The sequence below is a fragment of the Procambarus clarkii genome, chromosome 62, assembly GCF_040958095.1.
Source record: "Procambarus clarkii isolate CNS0578487 chromosome 62, FALCON_Pclarkii_2.0, whole genome shotgun sequence".
NCBI lineage: Eukaryota > Metazoa > Arthropoda > Malacostraca > Decapoda > Cambaridae > Procambarus > Procambarus clarkii.
The window spans coordinates 6,261,494-6,275,679 of record NC_091211.1 but is presented as its reverse complement, the minus strand read 5'-3'; the positions used below and the strand labels follow the sequence as shown (position 1 = coordinate 6,275,679).

The following is a 14,186-nucleotide window of genomic DNA, read 5'->3' as shown; positions in this document are numbered from 1 at the left end:
AGCAGCCCGTGACAGCTGACTAACACCCAGGTACCTATTTACTGCTAGGTAACAGGGGCATAGGGTGAAAGAAACTCTGCCCAATGTTTCTCGCCGGCGCCTGGGATCGAGCAGCACACAAGCCCCGCGTGCTGTCCGCTCGGCCGACCGGCTCCTATTATCTGGCTGATGACTGGTATCTGGCTGATGATTTGCCGAAGTGGATTTCCGGGTTTGTGGGTCATGACATTCCCATAAGTATAACCAGACTAGTTTTCCCCAATAACCTTTGACAGGTGGAGTCCAGATTTCTTGGCGTTCAGAGTTTCAATCAATCTGTTTATCTGTTTCAATTAATTTTTGCCAGATATTCGTCTTTTTTTTTTTTAAGAATAACGTATATTGGCGACTTGTCACCTCTACTAACGACTGTCTCCTTATTGTCACGAAGGCTCTTACCTGCTGCTTTGAGCTCGGGGGACCGTATGTTGCTTCCGTAGTTACCTCGAAACTTTCCTCCTTTTGCAATAAGTTCTGCTTGCAAGTTGTCTTTAGTGGTAACCTTCTTTTGCCTCACGAGGTCGAAAATATCGTCCAATAGGATCTCCAACTCCACTTTCCGGGCCATCTCACTTGGTCTGGACATAACGTGACAGTTTATACCCAGATTCAAGAGAGTGATTTGGTCCTCAGTCAAGTTGATTTCAGGAAAGTTTAAAAAGTCATCTCTGGGTCGAGGAATCGCCATAGGTCCTCCGAATAATGTTGTCAGTTTCTTGATGATACTGGTTTCAGTGCTGTGGCGATGTCGATCTGTAAGGATGTCGAGGTGTTGGTGGATTCGAGTACGGAGGTCCTTGTCGATGTTGGTGTGTCTCCATTGCTCTGTAACATGAAGAAGGTACCCTTTGCTATCGTTGATCTCATTTTCTGCCATGTGTATCTGATTTCGAATCAGATCTTGGCGATATTTTATCGTGAAAGCTTGGTTTCTTGCTGCTGGGTCATGTGTTTTAATATTAGCATATTTTGGTCGCAGTCTTTCTTGTAAACATATGTTGTTGAATATGATCGAAAGGATAAGATTAATGATTCTAACACGAATCTTCTCAATATTTCTGACGTTTTTCTTCACTTTCGAGGGTAATTTAAAAATTAACTCTCCAAAGTTCATTTTCACATTTTTATTTATGGTCTGACGCCCAGAGACATTTCGCAAGAGACTTCTTACATTTTCAAAGGTAAAATTTATGTACGCCGATTCATGATTATATTCGTTTTTGGGTGAGGTGACAGGAAACAAATCAATGGGAAAAGACAGAACACGAAACAATGGGTCTATACAATGGTTATATAGCCATGGGTATACATTTTATCTTCTTGCTTCTGTGCTGGTTTGGGGTCTTGAAGAGGGAAGAATGTAATTATGTGTTAATAGGCTGTTGATTGCTGGTTTTGACTTTTTAATGTGTAGGGCCTCGCTGGTGTCGAATCTCCTGTTATCGTTATATCTGTCGAGAATTTCTGTGTTGCTTGTTAAGATTTCTCTGGTGATGGTCTGGTTGTGTGAGGAGATTATATGCTCCTTGATGGATCCCTGTCGTTTATGCATAGTTAATTGCCTAGAAAGAAACGTTGTGTTTTGCCTTGTTAGTTGCAATAATATATATTCCTTATATGTTAATTAAAATAATTAAATATATACTCCGTGGAGTAAATTAATTAGTTAAATATTTCTACTAAAAATGGTAATGTAAGCTTCGCGGAAAAAGAAGTGTAGATAAGTTGGGACACATTCACGTGAGCCAAACATTGAGGGCCACATGTGGTAATGTCGTCTCCTAAGTGGTGAACCGCTTGTAGTATACTGCTACGTCGTCACTCCTGTACTTGTCAACACACTACATTGTGTTTTGGGCTACAACACTAAATGTAAGCAACACTTATTTTAACATGCAAATTACTTGTTGGAAACTGAGGTTATGAGACACTTCTCACTGATGTGGTGTTGTCATGTATCATAATCGATGGTAACTTATTAATAGCTCATAAACATATTAAATTTTATATCACCAGGAAGTTAAGAATTTATAGGTTATATGGGAAGTATTCCCACAATAACATCTACTAGACAATTTATATGTATTTATATTAAGATCCATCAATATCATGCTGTCTGTGTAATAATCAACATTACTTACAGATTTTTGGCTGCAAAGATATTGAAATTTTAGCTGCGTCTCCAGAGACGAATGTGAAGTTTCTGTATGGTAAAATCTTGTATGTGAACGCCACTGTGGTGGAGAACGGAACTGGAGAAGTGTTTAATGTATACAAGAAGATAACAATACACAACACTGCAATAATCTTCATAAACGTCGGGAAGGAAGACTTCCTCAAGCCTTATCTTCCCTTCACTGGACAGGTTTGTTGGACTATACACTGAGTTTTGTATAGAGTTGGTCGTCTTTAGTTGACATTATTTTCACCATTTTAAAGTTTATGATATGCTTTTGTATATATACATCTATATTTGTTTTATTTAAACTTTGCTACAAAAAAGGAGTTACATATATGGTACAAAGATGATTGTCATAAGTTGTCGAGTTCCTCCAGCTCCTCAGATGGCGGGCAGGAACCCTGTGTGCATTTCCCCTTTGTATCGCCAAGCTGAGGTGCTGGAAAAGGAAGCTGGCAGCTCTTAGATATCTTGTTTCAATTACCCTAGAACCCAGTTCCTTCAAAAAACTGGTGGCACTCTAACTCCAGGCGCCAAGTGTCTCAGAAGTACCATCAAATGTGCGGGATAATCAGAGGGCGCTAAATATCACCAAGGACACCAATACGAGAACAGAAACGCATAAGGCGAAAGATATCAAAAGTATTTGAGTCACCAAAAATACTATCGAGAGACAAACGACCGCGGGGGTCGATCAGAAAACCAGACACACACTCGTCCCAGAAGTCAGGACATTCAACAAGGATATGCACGACCGTAAGAGGGACAATGCAATTAGGACAATAAGGAGCAGGGCGGCGCTCCGTCAAGTGACCATGAGTTAAGCAAGTATGGCCAATATGCAACCTCGCCAGAGCCGTTTCCCATTGCCGGTTACGGTGGTAGGAGGACGGCCACGAGGACACACAACCTTTAAGAGAACGTAGTTTGTTACCAGTAACAGACGACCAACAAGCCTGCCAACAGGTAAGGATGGAGGAATGGATAACCGGGTAAAAGTCGGAATAAGGAATACCTTTACGAGAGATGGGACAAGAGCGGACAGCTTTCCTGGCGGCAGCATCCGCACGCTCATTTAAAGACACACTAATATGGCTGGGAACCCAGCAAAACTCAACTGACTTAAATTTACTGTGAACAAGAAACAGCCAATGCTGGATCTCGACAACTACTGGATGAACCAGATTAAAGGACTTGAGAGCCATGAGGGCACTATGAGAGCCAACAAACAACAACTACAAAAAAAGACTGACAACGAGAGAGCAGGAGATGAAGAGCATAGTTAATAGCATAAAGCTCTGCTGTGAAGATGCTGGTCTCCAGAGGTAAGCGACACATAAGTATGATCAGGAAATAGAAGAGTAGCCAACACCGTCCGCAGACTTAGACCCATCAGTGAAGACGGAAACGGAGTGGGAGTGAGAAGAAAAGTGCTCAAGGAAAAGGCGTTTTAGAACTGTAGGAGGGATAAAAGCTTTTGTGATGTGGGTCAAGGATGTACAAAACTGCGGAAGGGGGACTCTCCACGGGGGCAAAGAAGGAACAACACAAAGAGAAATATTAGAAATACGAACGGAAAGAGAATCCCGTAAGCAAGATAACCGGACAGAAAGAGGGAGGTGGTGAAGAGAAACAGGAACCGCAGGAGGGGTAAAAGTTAAAGCACGACAGAGGCGAGAGGAAGGATGTTGCAAGGACCGCGCAAGATAGCGAAGACAGTAGCGATCACAGCGGTCTTGGAGAGACAGGAAGCCAGTGTCAACATACAAGCTAAGGACGGGAGTCGAACGAAAGGCACCAGAACTGAGGCGCAACCCAGTATGGTGCAAAGCATCAAGACGGCGAAGAGTAGAAGGAGAAGCAGACGAGTAAGCAGGGCAACCATAATCGAGCTTAGACAGGACGAGAGAGGAATGTAAAGGAAGGAAAGTGCGCCTATCCGCTCCCCAAGAAGTATGGGACAATACCCGAAGGAGGGTAAGGGCCTTAGAGCACTCTACACGGAGGTAAGAGATATGGGGAGACCAAGACAAACGAGTGTCAAAGAATAACCCCAAAAGCTTCGCGGAATCTTTGTACTCAAGGGGATGACCATAAAGTGACAAAGAGGGACGAAGAACGACCCGTTTCCGAGTAAAAGTCATGGCACATGTCTTAGAAGTAGAGAACTTGAAGCCATGATCGGTGGCCCAAGACGACATGGCATCAATCGCAAGTTGAAGCCGGCATTGAAGGAGAGGCGAATCATCACCCTGACAGCAAAGGGTAAGATCATCGACATAGAGAGCGGAGAAGACGCCTGAAGGAAGAGAGGAAAGAAGACCGTTGAGGGCAACCAGAAAAAGAGTAGTGCTCAGAACACTACCCTGGGGCACACCTTCGTATTGCTGAAAAGAGGCAGAGAGAGCGGTACCAAGGCGCACCCGACAGAAACGACGAGAGAGGAAGCTGCGGAGAAAGAGAGGGAGATGACCACGTAGACCAAAAGAATGAAGTTGAGATAGAATATGATATCTCCAAGTGGTGTCGTAAGCCTTTTCCAGGTCAAAAAGGACGGCAACAACGGAGGTCTTCGCAGCAAAAGCAGCACGAATATAGACCTCCAAGTTCACCAGGACATCTGTCGTGCTGCGGCACTTGCGGAAACCAAATTGAGAAGGGGAGAGGAGGTGATGGTGTTCCAGGAACCACATCAGACGAACGTTAACCATACGTTCAAAGAGTTTGCAGACACAACTTGTAAGGGTATTAGGGCGAAAGTCCTTAGGGGATGTTCCCAGAGACCTTGGATTGCGAACAGGGAGGACAACGGCATCGAGCAAGTACTCAGAGACTGACGACGACTCCCAGATCCGATTATACAGACTCAGTAAATACTGAGACGTGCACGGAGGGAGATGGCGAAGCATCTCATAATGAATGCTATCTGAGCCCGCTCCGTAGAACCGCAGAGGGTCAGGGCAGAACGAAGTTCAGAGAGAGAGAGAAGGGATCGTTATAGGGAAGTCGAAGACAAGTGCAGAAATCGAAAGGATGAGATTCAAGGACAGGGTTACGAAGAAGGAAAGATAAAGACCAAAGCTAAGAGAAGAAAAGTGGGAACTCAATTCGAAAGCAACCTGCAACGGATCCACCACAAGAGTACCGCGGAGGTGAAGGACCAGTGAAACATCGGGAATGAACTTACCCGCTGTCGTGCGGATACGCTTCCAGTCCTGTGGCAGAGGAGTTTCGGTTGTAATGGTGGAGACATAAGACGCCCAACATTTACGTTTAGCCGTAAGGATGGCCCTACGGGCCACAACACTTGCCTTCTGAAAGAAAAGAAAAGAATCGGTCGTCTGCCTACGGCGGTGCCTCTTCCAGGCCGCACGCTTACAGCGGACAGCCCGAGTACAGTCCGCAGTCTACCAGGGAACGCACTTCTGTGGACCCCGAGAGTAAGAGCGAGGAATAGAGCGGAGGGCAGCGTTGAAGACAGTGTCATGAAAAAGGAGGAGAGAGCGAGGGAGAGGCAGAAAGGAGAGGTCAGAGAGAGCAGCACTGAGGGTAAATAGGTTCCAGTCCGCTTTAGCAAACTGCCACCTAGTGAAGGAGAGGGAAGGGCGAAAAGACAAAAAGGTAACAAGGATGGGGAAATGATCACTTCCATGGAGGTCATCAAGAACCTGCCACATGAAATCTAAGTAAAGAGAAGAAGAGCAGAGAGAAAGATCAAGACAAGAAAGGGTGCGAGTCTGAGAGCCCAAATGCGTGGGCTCACCAAAATTCAGAAGAGACAGGGAAGAAGAGAGGCTAAACGGCTCAAGAAGGTGACCCCAGGTGTTCGTCAGAACGTCACCCCAAAGGGAATGACGACAACTGAAGTCACCCAACAGGAGCACAGGCTCCGGCAAGGAGTCCAGTAGGTGTTTCAGATCAGGAAGAGAAAGCGGGACACTCGGCGGGAGATAAATGGAACAAACTGTGTACAATTTCCCCACAAAGATACGAGCAGCAGAACAATGGAGAAGCGAAGGAAAAAGTAAGGGGACAAAGGGAACATCATAGCGAATCAGGAGAGCAGATGAATTAGGAGCCCCTGCAACAGCTGGGGGGGGGGGGGAGGAAAAGGAATAGCCACGAAAGCGACCAGGACGAGCACCAAGCATTGGCTCCTGGAGACAGACACAAAGGGGCGAAAACTGCGAAATCAGAAGTTGGAGTTCAATGAAATTGGCGTAATAACCTCGAACGTTCCATTGAAGAATAGACATCGACGAGAAGAGAAAGGACAACAACAGAGAACAAGGAAGAAACAAAGGCGAAAGAGCAACACAGCACCTTAAAGAAGATCAAGCAATATTGCTCCTGCAAGCAATATTAATGTATTCCCAAATGGTCTGATGTTTCCACCCAAATCTTGCAATGATCGATCAAGAGCCTCGAGCGATTTTTTGTAGTCGATTGTGCATTCACTCTAAACAATAAGTTTGCATTTCTGCAATACTTTTCCCATGCCGGATGCTTTGGAAATGTTGCATGTGGTAGTTTCAATGAATTTCATGTTCTATGTCAACTTCAAAGCCGAATGAGCAGTTCTTCTTCATCCTAGTAGCAATGTCGCAGCTCTTCAGGACGATGCAAGAGCTAAGGCTATGCCGTTTTGTGATTGAATTGCCGCCAGAATCAATCTAATTAGGAAGGTTTTACCAGTTCCTCCTGGCGCGTCTAAGAAGATTTCTCCAAGCCTGTTAATGACAATTTGAATTATATGATCGTAAATGCCTTTTTGCTCAAGTGTTAGCCTAGGAATATTTGATTGCACATACAGCAACAGATCACCCGTGTTGTAATTTTGTTCACGACGCAATTCTACGTCGAACGAAGCACCAGCAGATCGATTTTGTGACGGCATTCCCAATTGATTGAGAACTTTGTTCGCAATTTCAAGCACAAATCCTTAATCATTATCAACGCTTCGCTGTAGATTTCTGCTGTGAAATCCATGTTCATATTTGAATTTTCCTTGTGTATTCGACGGACAATATCTTAAGCTAAGTGCAATTTATATTTCTCCCATAACTCTGTTGGAGATGAAGGAAAGACGCGGTCAATATGATTGCAAACAATGCACGAATTTGATTTGGATGTGACGTGTTTGACGCGTCATTAATGCATACATCCCAGTGTCTGTCGTTCTCCAATAAATACAGAGCTTGACATGCACTACTGAAAGTGGCATGTGTAACGCCGTTGACAAATCTCAATTGCTGGAAAGACGTTGGACCGGGCACATTTACCAACAGCATGCGAATAAAGAAGCATTCATCCTGATTGGGATGCACGGTGTACAGTGTGTCTATCGTAGTTTATTTGAATATGCCAGGTTGTCCGTCGACTCGCTCTCCTCTTCTGCGTCGTTCAAATGATTTTCTGCTAGTATTCTATATGGGGCACTTCCGAATACAGCAGTGTTTTCGCGAATGGGTCATTTTGACATAAAGTTAAGAAAGCAGTTATCGTTGTAGCTGGTGAATTCATAGCTATTTGTTGCACATTTGCAGCTGTGAAATATACGCATTGTTCATTTTCTTGTTTTAAAAAACAAAACAAAAAAAATACTAACAAAATATTTCAATTAAAACGCATATCAATCGTCACAGCTCCATTCCACCGCCAATTGCACTGAAAAATAAGAACAGTTAAAGAAATCGAAATGAAAAACAAAGAAAAATTAAAAAATAAACTATACTCACGAAATGAAAGGTACGATAAACAACACAGCTCAATTCCAATGCAATGTCACACAAAAAAATTAAATCAAAATGAAAATAAATCGAAATCTATGAAAATTCAATTTATCAATGGTATCTGAAACATTGGAATGGAATCGTAACATATTTTATACAACCTATGTTGCTATTACGTGCAACAGATGGCGCTGTTTTTCAAGAAAAGCATGTTTTTACCAGTCTCAGGTGTGGCATCTATAACCTAGGTACATCAAAACACACACGAATTCGAAAGGAATGTTGTGTCAAAATTTCAAAGCAATTGGTGAAGAACTTTCGGAGATTACAACGCGTGTTGCTGTTACTTTCAACAGATGGCGGCGTTTTTTAAAAAATGCATGTTTTTTCCTGTTCCAGGTGAGGCATGTATATAGTAGGTATAGAAAAACATGCGCCTATTTGAATGCAACGTTGTGTCAAAATTTCAAAGCAATCGGTAAAGAGATTTCGAAGATTTCCCTCACATGAAAAACACATGAAAATCACAGTTTTTCAGAAAAATCATGTTTTTTTCCGTCACAGACGTGACATCTATATAGTATGTGTATAAAAATCTGCTCGGATGCGTATGGAACGTTGTGTGAAAATTTCAAAGCAATCGGTTAAGAACTTTTGGAGATTAGCGATTTTGAACAAACGAACATTTACATTTTTATTTATATACTAGCAGTACCCGCCACGCGTTGCTGTGGTTCAGTCTGGTTAAATGGAATGAAAGAGAAGAGAAAGCGCATGTTTCTAATATGTTTAATTCCACAATGCTTGTGGGTATACAATACTTTTTGTTGTTCCATTGTCTGTGGAGATATAGAGATTGTCTGGTTTGCCGACTCTGGAACACGCAACATATAATTGTCCATGTGAGAAGCAATCCGTGTCTAGATGTAAACTGCACAATTCTAGAGATTGGCCCTGAGCTCTGTTGATGGTGATTGCAAAGGCCAATCGAATTGGAAATTACAATCTCTTAAATTGAAAACTGCATATCTGTTGGAATCATAGGAATGCGAGGAATGAGAACAACTTCACCTTTGAAAGGTCCTGTCAAGATTGTTGCTTCTACGACGTTGCTGATTATTTTTTTACTGCAAGGCGGATGACGTTGCAAAGCTTTGGTTTGTTGATATTTCGTAACATGATAATTTTCACGCCGATTTTTAATTGCAGTACGTGCGGTGGTATCCCTGGAAGATCGAGTGAATTAAAAATATCTGTTTGGATAATTAACTGCTTCATCTGCTTCCACAACAATGTCGACGGACTTGCATGTGACTTCCTCGCTTTAAATGTAAGACTGAATAATATTGCTAAGTTCATAGACGTCTTTGTTCTTGTTCGCAAGAATAGCTCGTTCACTCATCCAATCGTGATTCTTATAATTGGTCTGAATATTGGGAAATACTTTTTCAACCAATTCCTCTTTTGACGTCACTAAATTGCAGAAGTTATGACAATGAAATTCATCCTGAGGTCAGATTAACCAGCACGTTTCCGTTCCCAATTTCCAGAAATTGATGTGAGAATATCTCAGCTGATGAGTCGTTTTGCAGCTGGACACGCCAATTTGTAGTTAAAGCAGGTGTCGATCGAGGAATTACAGGTAATGTTTGCCTGAAATCTCCTGCAAGCAATATTAATGTATTCCCAAATGGTCTGATGTTTCCACGCAAATCTTGCAATGCTCGATCAAGAGCCTCGAGCGATTTTTTGTAGTCGATTGTGCATTCATCCCAAACAATAAGATTGCATTTCTGCAATACTTTTCCCATGTCAGATGCTTTGGTAATGTTGCCCGTGAGAGTTTCAATGAATTTCATGTTCAATTTCAAACCCGAATGAGCAGTTCTTCCACCTGTTCGTAATGTCGCAGCTATTCAGGACGATGCTAGAGCTAAGGCTATGCCATTTTGAGATCGAATTGCTGCCAGAATCAATCTAATTAGGAAGGTTTCACCAGTTCCTCCTTCCGCATCTATGGAGAAGATTTCTTCAAGCCCGTTATTGACAATTTGAATTATTTGATCGTAAATGCCTTTTTGCTCAAGCGTTAGCTTAGGAATATTTGATTGCACATATGATAACCGCTCACCCGTGTTGTAATTTTGTTCACGACGCAATTCTACATCTAAAGAAGCAGCAGCAGATTGATTTTGTGACGGCATTCCCAATTGATTGAGAACTTTGTTCGCAATTTCTAAGCACAAATCCTCAATCATTATCAACACTTCGCTGTAGATTTCTGCTGTGAAGTCCATGTTCATATTTGAATTTTCCTTTCGTATTCGACGGACAATATCTTAAGCTAAGTGCGATTTATATTTCTCACATAACTCTGAGATGAAGTAAAGCAGGCAGACAATATGATTGCAAACAATGCACGAATTTGATTTGGATGTGACGTGTTTGATGCATATTAATGCATACATCCCAGTGCCGGTCATTCTCCAATAAATCCAGAGCTTGACATACACTACGGAAAGTGGCATGTGTAACGATATTGACAAATTTCAATTGCTGGAGAGACGTTGGACCGAGCACATTTACCAACAGCATGCGAATAAAGAAGCATTCATCCTGATTGGGAAACACTGTGTACAGTCTGCCAATCGTAGTTTATTTAAATATGCCAGGTTGTTCGTCGACTCGCTATCCTCTTCTGCGTCGTTCAAATGATTTTCTGCTCGCATTCTATATGTAATACGGAGGCACTTCCAAATACAGCAGTGTTTTCGCAAATGCGTCATTCTGACATAACGTTAAGAAAGCAGTTAAAGTTGTAGCCTGTGGATTCATAGCTATTTGTTGCACATTTTGCAGCTGTGAAATAAACGCGTTGTCCATTTTCTTGTTTAAAAAAAAATACTAACAAAATATTTCAATTAAAACGCAGATCAATCGACACAGCTCAATTCCACTGCCAATTGCACTGAAAAAAGGAACAGTTTAGAAAACTAAATTAAAAAAATTAAAAAATAAACTATACTCACGAAATGAAAAATATGATAAATAACAGAGCTCAATTCCTATGCAATGTCAAACAAAATAATTAAATCAAAATGAAAATAAATCGAAATCTATGAAAATTCAGTTTATTAATGCAATCGGAAGCATTGAAATGGAATCGTAACATATTTAGTACAACCTGTGTTGCTATTACATGCAACAGATGGCGCTGTTTTTCAAGAAAACCATGTTTTTACCTGTCACAGGTGTGGCATATATAGAGTAGGTACATCAAAACACACGCAAATTTGAAAGGAACGTTATATCAAGATTTCAGAGCAATTGGTGAAGAACTTTTGGAGATTACAGTGTGTGTTGTTCTTATGTCCAACAGATGGCGGCGTTTAAAAAAAAAAATGTTTTTTCCTGTTCCAGGTGAGGCATGTATATAGTAGGTATATACAAACATGCGCCTATTTGGATGCAACGTTATGTCAAAATTTCAAAGCAATCGGTAAAGAGATTTCGAAGATTTCCCTTACATAAAAAACATGAAGATCATAGTTTTTCAGAAAAAGCATGTTTTTTCCGTGACAGACGTGACGTCTATATAGTATGTATATAAAAACCTGTTCAGATGCAATTGGAACATTGTGTGAAAATTTCAAAGCAATCAGTGAAGAACTTTCGGAGCTTAGCGATTTTGAACAAACGAGCATTTTCATTTTTATTTATATACCTGCAGTACCCAGCCACGCATTGCTGTGGCTCAGCAACTCATGTGCGTTGCTGAGCCACAGCAACCTTCCCTGTCCCCCAGTCCTCCTCACCATTCCCCCCTCACCTGTCTCCTCGGCCTCCCAACCATTCCCAACTCCACTGTCCCCTCGTCCTCCCCATTATTCCCCACTCCACCATCCCCTCTTCCTTCCCAACATGCCCCTCTCCCCTTTCCGTTTGTCCTCCCCATTATTCTCCAATGCCCTGATCCTCTCGTCTCCACCATCCCAAACTCCCTAGCCCTTCCTCATCATTACCCTATCCCTTGTCCCCTCGTCCTCCCCACTATCTCTCACTTCCGTCTCCTCATCATCCCCACCATTCCCCACTCCCTCGTCCGATGCCTTCCCAAATGGTCTGATGTTCCCATTAAAAAATTGGAAACATCAAGTGATTTGATATTCCCATCACTGAAATATAAATATAACAGTTAAAAAATGTAATGAAAATATGAAAAAAACTATACTGACGATATGAACGGTTTGGTAAACAACACAGCTCAATTCACACAAAATAATTAAACCAAAATGAAAATAAATCAAAATCTAGGAAAATTCAATTTATCAATGCAATCAGACACATTGAAATGGAATTATAACATATTTAGTATAGCATGTGTGCTTCTCTTACATGCAACAGATAGTGCTGCTTTTCAAGAAAAACATAGTTTTACCTGTCACAGGTGTTGCATCTTTACTTATACTTACGAAATGATCGGTATGGTAAATAAAACAGATCAATTCCAACACAATATCACACAAAATAATTCACTAAAAAATAAAAAAAATCTAAATCTAAGAAAATAAAATTTATCAATGCAATCAGAAACATTGAAATGGAATTCATGTTATATTTAGTATAGTGGGCATGTTGCAATTATGTGCAACAGATGGCGCTGTTTTTCAAAAATGCATGTTTTTACCTGTTACTGGGGTGGCATCTATATAATAAGTATATAAAAAAACACGCAACTATTCAAATGCAACGTTGTGTCAAAATTTCAAAGTAATTGGTAAAGAACTTTTGGAGATTACAGCGTGTGTTGCCCTTATGTTCAACAGATGGCGCGGTTTAAAAACAAAAAAAACTTTTTTTTCTGTCACAGGTGAGGCATGTATATAAAAGGTATATAAATAGACGCGCCTATTCGAATGTAACATTGTGTCAAAATTTCAAAGCAATCTGTTTTTCAGAAAATCATGTTTTTTTTACCGGTTCAGACGTGACATCTATATAGCATGTATATAAAAACCTGCTTGGATGCAAATGAAATGTTGTGTGAAAATTTTAAAGCAATCGGTGAAGTACTTTCGGAGAATAGCGATTTTGAACAAATGAACACTTACATTTTTATTTATATAGATATAGATATCTATATAAATACAAATGGAAATGTTCGTTTGTTCAAAATCGCTAATCTCCGAAAATTCTTCACGGATTGCTTTGAATTTTTGATTGACTCAATTAAAATTAGTTCAAAAAATCATTTAGTTTGATTGACTGCACATATATAAATTAATATAAACCCTGCCTAATGTGTAAGAAATCGATTTGTGAGAATATTGCAGAAATACAGTCTGCTAAACATCATACAAATTGCTATCGAAGTATATAAATTAATGTAAATATAAATTCTATATAAATTCATATAAATTAAATAAATATAAATCTCACAGGTCGGTTCCAACAACCTTAACCACTCGACCAATAATGACCGTACACAAGACGATGGTAGCTGAAGCTATTTTTCCCACCATCCCGACGGCACTTGGTGGTAATCTTGGACATAATTATTTCATCAAATCATCTCACTTTGTGGGGCCACGTGAGCAACACAAATGCAAACAAGCTTGAATGGTCCCCATATATATATATGCGACTGAAAACTCCACACCCCATAAGTGACTCGAACGCAGACGCCAGGAGCGCAATGCAACTGATGTACATGGTACCTTAATCACTCGACCAACCGTGAGCATACAAAAGACAGGCCCATTTTCAAAGTCTTAATTATTTCTAGAGTAAAGATCTCATATTAACGCGGCGATATGGACTGAAACTTCCTGGAAGCGAAATCGACGTTTTCGGGTGACCGAGCGGCAACACTGAAAAGTGCATACTCTTTTCGCTGTCCTGACCTTAATTTTCGATGTTCAGATTTCATTTTTATACCAATGTGTTCGCAATAGAATGATCTATAGTAACATATAAGAACATATGTATATGTCACCAAAGCATGAGTCAAATCACACAAAATGCTAAAGAACTACATCGATCACTAGCCGTGAGCTCCAAACAGCGACGAAATGTTTCTATTCTTTTCAGGGTTGTCAACTCCACACTTGTCCTACAGCGTTAAATTTGGTATCACTGTGATCGCAATTTAATTCCCTACAGGGACATATGCATATAAATGTAGAATCATGATTGCGGCCCATACTAAGAGCGTGTGAAGTGCGCGATTACGCTTG

At 41.0% G+C, this 14,186-nt stretch overlaps 1 protein-coding gene across 2 annotated transcripts in view; it reads left to right on the top strand.

Annotated features, from left to right (window-relative positions):
- Positions 1-14,186, top strand: part of LOC123766633 (murinoglobulin-2) — a 585,294-nt gene that overhangs the window by 221,017 nt on the left and 350,091 nt on the right. For both annotated transcript variants that reach the window (XR_011223484.1, XM_069308162.1), the window contains exon 7: positions 2,183-2,404. Coding sequence is in view for 1 of the 2 variants with exons in the window: in XM_069308162.1 (XP_069164263.1) it covers positions 2,183-2,404 (222 nt within the window). In the remaining variant the exon portion in view is untranslated. The remainder of the gene's footprint in view (positions 1-2,182; positions 2,405-14,186) is intronic.